The 15,451-nt window shown below is 39.0% G+C and overlaps 1 protein-coding gene across 3 annotated transcripts in view; it reads right to left on the bottom strand.

The window, feature by feature from the left end:
• Positions 1-15,451, bottom strand: part of stxbp4 (syntaxin binding protein 4) — a 49,108-nt gene that overhangs the window by 31,737 nt on the left and 1,920 nt on the right. For 2 of the 3 annotated variants that reach the window (XM_024285724.2, XM_024285726.2), the window contains exons 2-5: positions 7,354-7,427; positions 3,821-3,916; positions 3,673-3,742; positions 717-791 (exon numbers count right to left, since the gene is read on the bottom strand). In XM_024285724.2, coding sequence (XP_024141492.1) covers positions 717-791; positions 3,673-3,742; positions 3,821-3,916; positions 7,354-7,427 — 315 coding nt within the window. Of the gene's footprint in view, positions 1-716; positions 792-3,672; positions 3,743-3,820; positions 3,917-7,353; positions 7,428-7,639; positions 8,047-15,451 lie in introns of those variants that run through there. The other variant, XM_024285725.2, reaches the window with a different exon arrangement.

The following is a 15,451-nucleotide window of genomic DNA, read 5'->3' as shown; positions in this document are numbered from 1 at the left end:
TTACAGAGAAACTTGCTACATCCTCTTCTATGGCTGCATGTCAAAATGATTTATTCCAATCAAATGTGTGGCATATCTAAATGTTTATTATAATCAGATAAGATTTTTTAAGATCAAGTTTTTTCAGGTCCATGTACACAGTTCTATATCTGATCTTTGATCCGATCGAGGTCATTTTGCACATGTAGCCGCAGCTAGTGAAAAGCTAATTAAAACCACTGGGCCGGTTGGCTGCCATTATGAGCTCCAATAGAACGAAGCAAACGCTAACGTCACGTCAGTGTCGTGATATGACTGGCTGGATATCGATGTGCTCTTAGATCGACTAGTTGTTCTGGTGAGACGGATAAAGCGAGGTTTTCACCAGCATTTTTTTTTTCATCAAAAAACCAAGGGTTAAAAAAAAATTCAGACTGAAAATTAAAAAATTCAAAGGTTTAAAAAATTCAGAATTGATGGAACAGAAAAACTTCCATAATTTGTGGTTTATGTAGACAGCACGGGTTGGTGCCGATAAAGACAGAATAAGGAGGGATTTTTTCAGACAAATACATCGGATTAAGAGAGCAGCTGCTAAAATACCATTACAAAGCAGCAAGCACATATTTGAAGCTGCTGGAGTCCCACCAACATCAAGGAGAAGGATCCTCCATAGACTTGCCGTTCTACATAATCCTTCTATCCCTCTTATCAAACAGCTTCATTCAGTTCCTCACCTGGATTCTTCATCCCGGGCGATCAACAGTGACATGTGGTTGGAGAGAGAGGCTGTTCTCAGGATCTCCACTGCCCTGTCAAGACACAGACGAAGCATTCATGGCGATGACTGAAACCTCAACAGACTGTAGCTCCTGGAAATCTGCATCTGCACATGTGGATGATCAAACTCATCATAGAGCTTTGCAATGTCTTTGCTTAACCTGCATCTCATCATAACACAGTATATTACAATCACCATAGATCAGGGGTGTCAAACTCAATCACACAGGGGGTCCAAATCCAAAACACACACCTTGGGTCAAGGGCCAAACAGGATAAACATTTATTGAACACTTTAAAACTAAATTTGTAAAACTTTAAAACCGTAACTTCTTAACATAATTATGAATTACATACACTGCTCACAAAAATTAAAGGAGCACTTCAAAGAAACACATTAGATACATCAGATCTCAATCTGAAGTTGTATATACAAATAACGACAGGACAGTGTCTTAGGAACAAAAGGATGCCAAGTCTTTTAATGGAAATAAAAGTTTTCATCCTGCAGAGGCTCAATTGTGTAGACACCATCAAATCAGAGTGAAATGAAGATGTGGCAGGCTAGTCCATTTTTACCAAAACTTTATTTCTGCAACTCAAAATGCTCTTCAGTATCTTGTGTGGCCCCCACCAGCTTGTATGCATGCTTGACAACGTGGCGGCATGCTCCTAATGAGACGATGGATGGTGTCTTGTGGCATTTCCTCCCAGATCTGTGTGAGGGCATCCCTGAGCTGTTGTACAGTCTGAGGAGCAACCTGGCGGCGCCTAATGGACCCAAACATAATGTCCCAGAGATGTTCTATTGGGTTTAAGTCAGGGGATGGTGAAGGCCATTCAATTGTTTCAATTCCTTCATCCTCCAGGTACTGCCTGCATACTCTTGACACGTGAGGCCGGGCATTGTCGTGCATTAGGAGGAAACCAGGACCTACTGCACCAGCGTAGGGTCTGACAATGGGTTCAAGGATTTCATCTGGATACCTTATGGCAGTCAGAGCACCATTTCCTAGGCAGTAGAGGTCTGTGCGTCCCTCCATGGATATGCCTCCCCAGACCATCACTGACCCACCACCAAACCTGTCATGTTGAACCACGTTGCAGGCAGCATAACGTTCTCCTTGTCTTCTCCAGACTCTTTCACGTCTATCACAGGTGCTCAGGGTGAACCTGCTCTCGTCTGTGAAAAGTACAGGGCGCCAGTGGCGGACTTGCCAATTCTGGTGTTCTTGAGCAAATGCCAGTGGAGCTCCACGGTGCTGGGCAGTGAGCACAGGGCCCACTACAGGACGTGGGGCCCTCAGGCCACCTTCATGAAGTCTGTTCCTGATTGTTTGGGTAGAGACATTCACACCAGTGGCCCTCTGGAGGTCATTCTGTAGGGCACGAGCAGTGCTCAGCCTGTTCCGCCTTGCACAAAGGAGCAGGTATGGGTCCTGCTGAGGGGTTGAGGACCTTCTACGGCCCTGTCCAGCTCTCCCAGAATAACCACCAGTCTCCTGAAATCTCCTCCATGTTCTGGAGATTGTGCTGGGAGACACATTAAACCTTCTTGCTGCAGCACGTGTGGATGTGCCATCCTGGAGAAGTTGGACAACCTGTTCAACTTCTGTAGGGTTAAGGAATGGCCTCATACTGCCAGTAGAGATAATTATCAAGCCAAAATCAGCACGAGTGGAAAACCAGCCAAAAAAGATCAAGAGGGAGAAACTTGAAATGACCTCCACATGTAACACCAGTCCTGTTTGGAGGGTTTTCTAATTGTTGCCACTGAAGTGCACCTGTTGTTAATTCATGAACACCAATACAGCTGAAATTGATTAACGAGGCCCTCAGCTGATTAACCAACCAGAAGATTATCAGACAGGTTTAATTCAATTCATGCCAGGCCCAATAAAAAAAGTGTTCCTTTAATTTTTGTGAGCAGTCTATATAGCATTACCTGTGATAATGCTAGTGTGAATACTGTAAGCTGAATTTAGCTGCTGAAGATGCTAGTGCTGATAGATGAAGATGCTGAAATTGATAGCCAGCTAAAATTAGCTAAATGTCAAATTAGCCTAAAAAGCTAAAAAAAAAAAGTACATTAGCCAAAACAGCTAGCATGTAGCTGAAAAAATAGCTAAACTTCAAAACAGCCTAAAAAAACTAAAAAGCCTAAATTAGACAAAACAGCTAGCATTAAGCTGAAATATTAGCTAAACTCCAAAATAGCCTAAATAATCTTAGTAAATGCCAAAATAGTCCAAAAAGCTACCAGAATGCCAATTTTTAAAACTTTAAAACCGTAACTTTTTAATATAATTATGGATGATAAAAAACAGGAATATTATTCCAGAATAAATCAATTTAAAGCTTAAATAACTTTCAATATTTTATTCTCCATAAAAATATATTTTCACAAAATTATACAAGTTAGAAATAAGAACAAGATAATATCTGGCCATTTTTAACAATAAAATAAAATGATCTGGAGGGCCGGATAGAATTACCTGGAGGGCCGGATCCGGCCCCCGGGACTTGACTTTAACACAAAACCACCAAAGACTTACACAATAACAAAGAAGAACCATCTGTAGAACTGATTTCCTGTTCCTGTTTGGTGCTTTAAATGTCAAACAAGGAACTTCAATAACAAGAAAAAACTTCACACAGGCTCATGCTCTCACCTTCACAAATACAGGATTATTCTTCATCTGTCTGTTATTTGTCCTTCAGTTCTGTTAAACTCACTGTTAAACCAGAATGAAACTGACAAAATTCAGATCAATAAGTCACATGACCAAAGACCTTGAAACTGGAAAACATCATCCTGTGTGCACGTGACACCGATGAGCGTGCACTCGATTATGGGATGCTCACTGTGTACTCGCCTTCGAAACAGAAGAGGGAAATCTGCTGTGAACTCACCTCTCATTGGTCGCTCCAATCAGACTGATATTATTGACATCCAGAATCAGGTCACCTGACTTAAGCCTCCCTGGAACAGAAGGACAGACGAGGCGGAGTCAGGTGAAGGGATAATGACCATCACGGTCTTTGCTGTGGGAGCTCATACCGTCCAGGGCAGCCAGGCCGCCGGCGATCACCCGCTTGATGAAGATGCCGAACTCTTCGCCCGTCAGCTCTTTGTAGCCTCCGATTATTTTAACACCTGAGGATGCAGAGTGCACAGTCAACAACAGGGCTGACTCAGAGTGCAGCCGTTTGCAGCTGTGTTTTTATTCCAGCATTAAAATCCCTGAAAGAACGTCAGCAGTGAGCCAAAGCGGTTCCTGTACAAGCATGACGTTAGAGGTCAGCACAGGTCAGAGCAATTACATGTGTTATGGACTTGAAACATTTAGGACATTTTTGATAAACCCTTCAGGGGCTTCGCCTAGTTTTAAACGAGCCCAAAACAAATGAGCATGTCACATGATCCACTATGCAGTCGGACATGTCTGACTTAGTTTGGATGATCATTATGCAGAAGACATGGATGTTTAGGAAGCAGAGATCAGACACCGGTGGAGGATGAAGGCTGTGTTTGATGTTCCTTCTCTTTCTGTCTTGTTTGCATGCTGTTCAGAAACATACAAGCTTGTGCACCAAGGCAGCTTCATGCTCTTAAGACAAATAAGAAAGAATAAACAAAACATTTTCAATGTAATTTTCTGTGTTTATTATGAACTTTTGCGAGGGAAGCAGCCAGTAGATTTTTGATAACTGAAGGCAAAACACCTACAAGCCATGCTAAAGCTAACGACCGACCATCACAGAATCAGAGATGGGCGGGGCTTTTATACTGGAGCTACAGAGCATGACGACATGGAACTTCTGTGACTTAACAAAATGTTCTAAATTGCAAACAAAATATGAAGTGCTTAAAATAAAAAATGCATAATTTGCAAATGAAAACATTTATTATTTGCTGTCATAAACTTTTTTTTCTTTTAAGATTCATTTTGCATTTGCAAACTTTTTTTTTTGCTTTCAAAAATATTTTTGCAATTACTGCACAAATTTTTTTTAGATCCGTTGTGCCTCATCTCGCTTCCACCCTATCTTTGATTTTGTGTTGATACATTTCTGTTTTGTATAATGTTTGTGCCAGCCTGCTGATTGGTCTTTTAATCCAATCAAATCGCCATATTTATACAACATGCTGACTGCTACTGAGGCTTAAACGCAGAACAGGCTCTTTTACCCTCAATCAATTTCAAAATAACTAATACTTTCTTTTTTTTTTTTTTTCCTTTGATTGCATCTTATTTAGTCAAATTTGTAAATTTTTGGCAGAGAATCTCAAGAAAAAGAAGAAAAAACTGTAAAGTTTATATTCCAACATTACACTAAACAGGCCAGTGTGTTCTATGAATCTTCTGAGACAAAATACTGGTAAAAAGGTTGATTATCTTTAAGATCTGTTTGCTTAAAAAAACATGATCTGATGAACGAGGGTTTTTGGGTTAGCTTAACAACAATTGTAAGGAAAATAATGCTGGAGTAAACTTAATTTAGAGTAAACTTAATTTATAAGCAGAATAAATGTCTTTTTTTTATTTTAATGTTCATTTTTACAGTGACTTAAAGTATTTATAAGAACTCCTGTTTGATTTTCTCCAAAGTAAAAAGAAAAAAAAAAAAAAAAAAGCAAATTTCTCTTAATATTTCAATGTTTTAGTTATGAAAAAAACTACGGTTCATTTGTTTGAATCATAATTTCGTAACGTAATATAACGTCCGGCTGGACGGAGATGACGCGGAAACATTTTTTCTGCTGAAGACATTTTAAACACGCTGGTCACTACACTAACATGAAAAAATACAGAACCCTGTTGTATATTTGAGCTTTACTGGTCCTTCTGAGTTGTGCTCAGAGAGAAATGACCCAAATGACTGCAGAATTCTGATTAGACGAATAGGAAGTCTGCCACGGCCTCCAAGCACAGTCATTGCGAGGCAGAGGCACCTGATTGGATAGAATCTAGACCAGTCAGCAGGCTGGCAAAAACATTACATGAAACAGAAATGTCTCAACGCAAAATCCAAGATAAGGGTAAAGGTGAGATGAGACACAACTCATCTAAAAACATTTGTGCTGCAATCACAAAAATATTTTTGAAAGCAAATATTAAACATTTTCATTTGCAAATTATAGAGTTTTTTTTCACTAACACTTTACATTTTGTTTGCGATTTAGAAAAGTTTGATCTTAAAACTTTAGGGTTGGGTTGATAAAATTGATTAATCGAATAGAATCGATTGAAGCTTAATAGATCAATAATCGATTCATAAAAATATAAATCAATTTAGCACATAAAGCTAAAGTCCACTAACTTGATGCCAATGTTTAATGGAATTTCCCATAGGATGGCTAATGCTAACGCTCGGTCGACGTAAACATAAATTACTAAATGAACATTTTATAAACTCAGGCATGAAGTTTACAAACTCTTTTAAGGATATATTTTCAAAGTAACAATTTATGGTCTAAAGCACCGTGTTTAGCTCAGACTGTCGTCTTCTTCTTGACTAAAGTGTACTTCTATAGTGTGATCGCCACCTAGTGTCCAAACGGAAACGTCCTCCAGGAGAAGCAGAACAATGTTTCCAATGTTAATGATCTGAACATTTTAGTTAGAACTTCTCCTTTAGAGAATCCATGTAACTCTGGATGATATTAACAATCTCATTATTTCACTGATACATTTACAGTATGTGAACTGGATCATGATAAATATATTTTAAAACCTATTGCAGATTATTAAAGTATTTCTAAACGAATGTGTCTAAATGTGTAAACTTAAAATTGAATTCAACTGAAGAATCGAAGAATAAAAAAAATTGTAATCAAATCGATCCAGACTCTTGTGAATTGAATCAAATCGTTTCTAGAAATTATAATCGAAGCTGTGACTTTTGTTTGGAATATAGTGGCACAAAAATCCCTCCATAGTCTTATAGTTTAGAGGCAGATTCCAGCTCAGATAGGAAAAACAAAGACTTGTAGACGACTAGATGCACCTACAGTGTACTGTGTCACGTCTAACCTGAATGTTGATAGAAGGCACACACTTAAAACAGAATGGCCTTCGGGGATAAATAACGTTTTTTGAATTAAATTAATTTGAATTGAATAGTCGTCAACAAGTGGATAAAGAGCAGGGAGCTTGTCGCATGTCAATTGTAGTTTATATGTCGCAAACTTTAAGCAATATTTTGTCTGCTCCTGATTCACAAGAATACTCAGAAAAGGAGTTTTGAGCTCAATATTCTTTATACATGTCCTTCATTGTCAGAAAAATGCCACAAAAACGTGTTAAAAACACCCAAACCACCATTTTCATCTGAGTGTGTCTTTAAAATGTCCTGAAATCTGGTTGGAGAGATTTCAAATCAACTCTGAATGCTCAACAGTCTGCCCCTCAGAGAACAACTTAAATCGTCTCTCTTCTTCGATGCCCAGATGTTTGAAGCTCCAGCATGAGCTGCAGGACCATCTCTTTGCAGATGTTTTGGCACCTCTTCCTGTCACTTTTTACATTTGCTTTTCAGTTCAACCACAGCTTTGCCATGCTGAAGGAAAGTGGAAGTGTCCTTGCTCACCGAGTCCTTTCTTGCAGTCGGCAAACTCCAGTCTCTGGACGGCTCGGTTGATGCCGTGTGGGCCCATGATTGTCCTGGCAACAAGTGAAGACACAAAGGGTTCAGTAACGTGTCAACATCCTGCCTCAGTTAAAGCCTCTGTGTGTGTGCGTCCTTGGGACTCCGCTGCAGAAAATAATCAAATCATCGCAGGATTTCGCTGTTGTCTACCTCCCTCCCTTCGTCCACTGACATGCAACCAATAAAATCCGTCTCCTCCCAAACGCCACATGTATGTGGAACTCACTCCAACAGCGATCCAGAATGATGAGAGGAAGAAAACAGATGAATCGAAGCCTCCATGGCTGTTCCTCTGCAGCCCGTTTGGACTGCAGGTCTGGATGAAAGACAGGGTGAGCCTGGTGCTGTCGGCTGGTCTTGACCCAAGGCTCAGCTCAGCGTCACAGCAGATTTCTCTCACATGCTCACATCTGTGTGTGTGTGTGAAAAGCTTTGTGCCGACACTGACTGAACTGCAGAGGCTTCGCGGTTCCCCCCACCCTCGGGTCTGCTCTGTTCTGCTGACACGCTTCGATGCTTTTGTCATGTCCTGACATGACTCACTTTTGAACATTTAAGCCTAACTCACTGAGTACAGGGGTGTCGGGGTTTTGAATTTAAGTGTCTTACACATCTTTGAACTACTGTGGGAGGGTAAACAAGAGGCCTCTACAAAACCTATACCGATTACAGTGAAGGAAACACTGTAAGTGTTTGATCTCTCGCTGATTTTGAAGGTTTCCCCACTTAAAAAGAAATTAATAATGTGGAAAGTGAATTTAAGGGAGACGATTGTAGATCGTAATGGACTACTGAACCATCAGCAACACGCTTGGGGTTAAAGGTCACGGCTGTTGGTGCCAAAATACAAGAACAGAGAGAAATTGTCCTAAAACAACATGGCGGGAAATAGTTGATGATCTCAAAGCAGCTGAAACCACAGTCAAGAAAACCACTCAGTGGCCTTGTGGGAGAGTGTCCATCCTGAGACTGGAAGGTTTGAGTTCAAATAAGGGCTGCCAAAAGCGTTTATTTTATTAGTCGACTAATCACCATTTTTTTTTCCAGATTAGTCAACAAGTCGGGTCAGGTGCAAAGTGGATGTGAAGCACAGATCTTAACAATCATTAGCTTTAAACTAACTAAAGATAAAGACAATTAAGATGATAGTTTATTAAACATTTAATGAATCGTGCAGCCTCTGTCCTTCATTAGTTTCTGGTATTAAAACAAGATTAAATCAAATGAGTTCTGCATCTAAAACAAGGAACTATTTTTCACAAAAGAATTTTGGTCTCACTGACTCAAATAGAACTAGAAAAGTTGCATCACCTGCGACAATGCTGGTGTGAATGCTTTTTGCTGAAAGTATTCATATTAATTGCTGAAGGGATTTACTGAAAATGCAAAAGCTATTTGCAAAACATTAAATTTGCTAAAAGGAAACTTTGCAAAATAACTATGAAAGAACACTGAAGTTGACCTAAATTTCTAGAAAAAAATGTGTAGTAAAATTACTTAAAAACCCCTAATACATGCCAATTTTGCAAAATATTTAGTGTGCCACTTAAATATGAGCTAAACTCCAAATTAGCCAAAAAACCTCAGTAAATGTCGAATTAGCCAAAAAAAAGTGAGCTTGTTTCTTAAATACTAGCTAAACTCCAAAATAGCCTAAAATTCCTCGGTAAAATAAATTAGCCAAAAATCCTAGCATGTTGCTAAAATATAAACTAAACTCTAAATTAGACTATAAAAACTCAGTAGATAACAAATTAGCCAAAAACGTTAGTATGTTGCTAAAATATTAGCTTAACTACATTTTTTTTTTAAATTACTATAAAAGATAAAGTATTTAAAGACTTGTTGCTATTTTTTTCCATTTGAGGACTTTCTCATTCATGCATTTTTTTTCTTAATATTTCGAAAATTGTCTAGTTTATGAATATCAAAAATGCAAGCAGTAATTTCCTGAACAAGTTGAACGTTTTGATACCAAGATTGCTAAAATTGCTGAGAATGTGATTACATTTTTACGTGCTGAAAAAGGTATGGAAAGGTGCAGGAGAATCACAAAAAAGGTGCACGTTTTTGTGCTGAACGCTTTGTTCAAATTTACTACACTCCATAAAGTAATCGACTATTAAATTAGTCGTCAACTATTTTAATAGTCGATTAGTCGTTGATTGCTCGACTAATCATGGCAGCCCTAGTTCAAATCCAGGCTGAGTCATACCAAAGACTCTAAAAATGGGACCCAGTGCCTCCATGCTTGACACTCGCCATTAAGGAGTTGGATTGGCGGGTTAAACCATCAAATGGTTCCAAAACGTGGCTTCGTCTGAAGCTCACCTCTTCCCCAGGGTACGGAACCCTGGTCCTCGAGAGCCACCTACTCTAGAGTCCCTACTCATGACTGATTACCTGGTTCAGGAGTTCAAGAAAGGTCTGACCTATGTCCTTGATAGTTGCCACAAAGTCCTAAGTCTTCCTGGCAAGATGGTTCAAAAACTTTTTTCCCACAATGAAATACAATTAGAATTATATAAATTCTTTAAAGACCATTTCCATATTTTCTTTGGGATTTTTTTATTTTTCACTATTCAAATGAACTCACCATTAGGATGACAGACTGTCTAATATCTAAGTGGGAAAACCTACAAAATCAGGATTGGATTTCCTCCTCTGTACACATATTGAATACTTATTTGGTTTGGGTTAGGAATTACTGGTCTGTTTCTGTCGATAATTAAAATCAAAACCCAGTTGTCTGATGAGGTTAAAAGCTCATTAGATTCACCTTCAGAAAGACTGAGTTGAACGGATGAGTTTTGATCCTGAATTTAGGCAGAGCCATAAAGATAAGTTCATTTGGAAGTATCTTAGACTTGCACTGACACATTGTGAGGTCTTCTTTTCAATGTGAATGAGTGTGAAACAGCAACAAGAAAAATTCTCCTAAGTGCTGGAATCTGAAAGCAGGCCCACGATGCAGCAATTAAACTGATCACTTAAAGCCTGATAATCTGCATTAGCTGTCACAAATCACTAACGTCAGTCACAGACAGGCCTCGGGGGACCGCAGTGTGATGCTGGCAGGCACTAATAACAAACACACACCTTCAGCTGACCATATATAATCTAACAGTGCATAAGCCACAGAACTAAACTGATAAAGTGGCTTCAGTCTATGATCTCGATAATAAAACATCTGATTTTGCTATGAAAAGATTCACTTATGAAGGACAGTTTTTGGAAAAGTCCTGAAATTATTATGATTTTGATAGCTGCATACAAACATGGTAGAAAAAGTATCCTGGGTGGATCAGAACTAGGGCTGTGTATCGATAATAATTTCCAGAAATGATTTGATGCGCAAGAGCAATTCAATTCCGATTTTTTACAATTATATCGATCCACTCAATTCAATTTGATTTACTTAAATTTTGAGTTTACATTAAATTATTATTATCATCCAGTGTTACATGGATTCTCTAAAGGAGAAGTTCTAACAAAAATGTTCAGATCATTAACATTGGAAACATTGTTCTGCTTCTCCTGGAGGACGTTTATCGTTTGGCCACCATGTGGCGATCCCGCTGTAGCATTACACTTTCATGTGAAAAAGAAATTATAGGCAAAAAAACTGTGTTTTAGAGCACAAAAGGTTTCTTTAAAAAATATATCCTTAAAAGAGTTTGGAAAATGAATGCCTGTGAGTGAACAAAGATGTTCATTTAGTCATTGCTAGTATTAGCCATCTTATAGGAGATTCCATTAAACGTTAGCATCAAGCTAGCGGACTTTAGCTTTATCTTCTAAATCGATCTCTATTTTTTTGAATCTATTACGCTTAAATCAATTCAAAACAATCAATAAATTTTATCCACTCTATTCCAAACCATTACAAGACCAGAGTTATGTCTCAAACACAACTGCCCTCACAGGTGGATACGGACTGGTTACAGACAAAATATAGGCAAACCTGTAATTTTAAGACCTCTCAGTGATCCTGTAGAGCAGAAATGTTCATGTTCATTTTTTTCTACGTACATGCTGCTAGCAACAGGTTATAATAATCACTTATACAACACACAAGGGTAAGTAAGGGTGACGCACTGTAGGTGAGATGCACAGATTTGGGGCAAGGCATGTCGTAAAATTTAGTTAAAAAAATCAGTCAACTAGAGCATAGTTTTTGTGGATGTCCTAGGCACTTACGCATCATTGGACCAGATCCAACGACATTAGTAAATGCAAAGTTTTAAACATAAAGCAAGCTAAAACATCACAAAGCTATCATCAAAGAAGTGTGGACATGCTGAATATTGCTTACATTGAACTTTCACAGGCCGCCAGTTTGAGACTCCTGATCTATACAAATATTTCACAATACACTTACCACACGCACGACAATGGAACGCTCTTGGCGTCCATTAAGGTGGTCGAACGAGTCACATAAAACAAAGAGACACCCCTGTGGTCCCCTTAAGATGCTGCCACACCTCTCTATGACCCTCTGCTGGTTGGGACAACCCAACAAAACCACAGCACCTGTAAGGGTCAACCCCCGTACAGGTGCATGTGACTAAAGCATAAAAGACTCGAGCAGCGGAAGGTTCAAATGAACTTCGTTCAAGAATGTCTCATTTTGGCTTAAAGAGGAATTCTCCATGAAGGTCACAGATCCATTTGGAAGGAAATTTCTAAATGTTCTTTATTCTGTGTGGACTGGATAGTGTTAAAGAAAACAGGCTGAACTTTTACTTTATTCCTCACACAACTTTTAAAGGTTTTTGGTTGTATTAGACAGGCATTTGGCGAGGTCACTGTGAAACCTTCTCTGGACTTTATCTCATCAGGCTTCATCTTCTGAGGTCACTGAATAATTTCTGCATGCTTTATTCAAATATTTAGGTGATGGTGGTGGGAGGGAACATTGGCAGATGTATGATAGTGTGTTTCATATTCTGTGCTCATCCTGCTGCTTTTATTGACTTTTAACTGAAAATGTGATCTTAGACTGCAGAGGATCCTCTCCATGACTAAGCTTTTCTGTGAAGAAGAGCTGCATCCTCCCAGGATTACTGCTTGCATATTTAATCTGCTCCTGTCTGTGTTGTGCTGCTCCCTGTATGCTCAAGAGTTGAGGACAAAAAACATATTAAAAGAGGGATTTGGAAAAAACCCAATTTGTACCTTTTATAAAAGTATTTACATTCATTCATTCATCTTCCAGACCGCTTCTTCCCTTTCGGGGTCGCGGGGGTGCCGGAGCCTATCCTGGCTACTGATGGGCGAAGGCGGGGTACACCCTGGACAGGTCTTCAGTCTGTCGCAGAAGTATTTACATATGATCATATTTCAAACATTTCAGATTTAAATGACTTCAATATCTCTGAAATTTTCTATTATGGGTAATTTTTCTGTTTTTCAAGGTCATTAGTTCATGTCTAAAAGTGGGAGCTCACCATTATATCTTAGTCAGAAGGTCATGTTGGTGTTTGTTTAAACACTTTTTAACAAAGATTTCTCCAGTCATGTTGAGTCAGGAGAAAGCAGTTGGAAAAGGAGAACAGTATCAAAGCTGAAGGTGCACCAAAGTCCTTAAGCCTTCTTCAGCTGTGTGGGGGCTGCCACACCTCCTTGACCAAAACCAGACCGGACAAAAGTTCTGACACAATAGAGGGACATCCTGCCTTGTTCCAGTACCTAAAAAACATCCTACTCTTAAACTGAAGCCCTAATTTCAAACATTATAAAAATCTTGTAAAAACTCATTTTGGTCCACTTCAGTAAACAAATTCTTTCAGTGACAGCCCAGAAACAAGACTGATCTAGAGAAGATCTGTGTGGAGGAGTGGGCCAAAACTTTCTCTCACTAACTTACAGCCCCTCACAAACCCAACATCACATAAGCGGTGCAACAAAAATGGCTGAAATATTGCAGCTATGCAGCCTTACAGCTCTGATCCTGATGCCAGCTCAGACGAGGAAAACAAAGACGTACATGGATCTATTCGTCTTCAAGTGGATGCGTCAGAATGGAGCAGAGCAGAGAACTTGTAGCTAGCCGACTGTAGCAGCTACAAGCTTCTTCCAACTGCATTTTTTTTCGTCTGATTCACAACAAAAAAAGAAAAACCCAGAAATGCAGTTTTGATCTTAATTGTTTTCATAAACAGCCTCTATAATGAGAAAAATACTACGAGAACACGCTAAAACACCAAAAACGCAATTTTCATCAGAGTGGGTCTTTAATATTTTGCAATGAGATGATCCAAGAGAGTTTCAATATGAGGAGCTAGAGAAAGACTTTAAGCGATAATAAAATGATCCAATACATAGAGATCATCAGTTGTGAGTTTTGAAGGCATAACACCAATACAGCAAATCAAATCTAGAGAAAATCCCTCTATATGAGTAGGGAACTCAACGTATAAACACTTTTAACCTCCCGAGAGCCTTTGTGCACAGATGGAGACAGATAGCTTAGAGGAAGAAAAAAAATGCAGTCGAAACAAAAGCCCAGATCTCAGGAGGTTAAAAGACGTCAGCATGTTTCACAGGCTTCAGAAGACGCCTCCATTATCAACTGGATTAAGGGTTTTTCTTCAAATCCACCAACCTGATGGAGAACTTGTATCTTAAAGGACCATGAAGCATTCAGATTGTGTGATATTTGACCAAGATGCTCTCTGTAACCAACATTGAGTCAATAATTATGTAGTTATGAGACAATTCTGTAATTAATACTTCATAACTTGTTCAAAAAGGACAATTTCTTAAATCTAGTTTGGTGTCATGATATATAATAAGGTCTTTCTTTATCTTCATCTATAACATTAACCTCTTAGGATCCAAGCTAATATTTGAGCTAACCATCTAAACAAGTAGTCACAGCGTTTTAGTTAAGCTGAATTAATTAAAGCAAAGTCTAGTTCAGTCGCCATCACAGTTTTTATGGCCTGTTTAATTAGATTCAGAATGACGGAGGTTTATTGATATAAAGGAACGGTTTCTAAGTTAAGCCTGTCTATTGCATATACGTGGCCTAAAATTCCCAGTAGTGTTTTAATTATTATGATTATGAAGTTTTTATTCAAAATTCCACAACCTAAATGTCTTAAAAAGCCACTGTTCATGTTGATCTGAAGCCTCTGTTTCCAAAATCTCCTCTGAGGGGGCGTGGCTTTTGGACCTGAGAACAGCTCCGCTCCTGATCAATACATTCAATCATTGGTTTCTCAGAGTTCTTGATAAAATAATCAAAGCTAACATCAAAATGCTCTTTCATTGATTTACAATCCTTTCCAACGGCGGCTCATTTGACTGCAGTCAATGTGAAGATACCATCTTCTCTTCTCCAGAACCTGAACTAGACACTAGGAACAGATGAGGGTTTAGTGCATGTGCAGCAGAGCTGTTGATGGAAAGAAGATCATTCATTCAAACAGAGTCTGTCCAAGACAGTTTGGTTGATTTAAAAGGAGAAATACTCAGAAATGGAAAAACAAAAGGATTTCTTATTACATTTGTTCTCTTTCAGAAGAAAAATGACACACAGACATGTTAACAACTCTAAAAACTGGATGTTCATCGGATGGGGACTGTGATGGACTGTGAAACAATGTGATTTCCTTGGTTCTTTTTTCTGTCTCTCACAGTTTAAGTGTCTCTGAGATTAATATTACAGAAAAAAACTCAACTTTTTGGGTGGAACTTGTAGACTGACAAATATTTTTGCCCCACTATATTCATCCGAACAAGTGTAAACAAAAAGCATGTATTGTATACATCACGCTTGTTTGCTCGTATACAAATATCTACATTTGTGTAGAAGCAGGCAGGTGTGTTCAAGTGAAAGTGTGTTCACTGGAATCTTCCTCTCTAATAAATTGGAGGCGGGATTGACGCCACGAACACCGAGCATAGCCCACAGCCAGTTCCCCTCTGCAAAAGTACCCACAAAACTGTAACCCCCTAGACCAGTGGTCCCCAACCACCGGGCCGCGGACCGGTACTGGGCCGCAGACCAATTGCCACCGGGCCACGGAAG

The sequence above is a fragment of the Oryzias melastigma genome, linkage group LG19, assembly GCF_002922805.2.
Source record: "Oryzias melastigma strain HK-1 linkage group LG19, ASM292280v2, whole genome shotgun sequence".
NCBI classification, from domain to species: domain Eukaryota; kingdom Metazoa; phylum Chordata; class Actinopteri; order Beloniformes; family Adrianichthyidae; genus Oryzias; species Oryzias melastigma.
The sequence above is the reverse complement of the archived record's forward strand: the minus strand, read 5'-3'. Positions and strand labels throughout refer to the sequence as shown.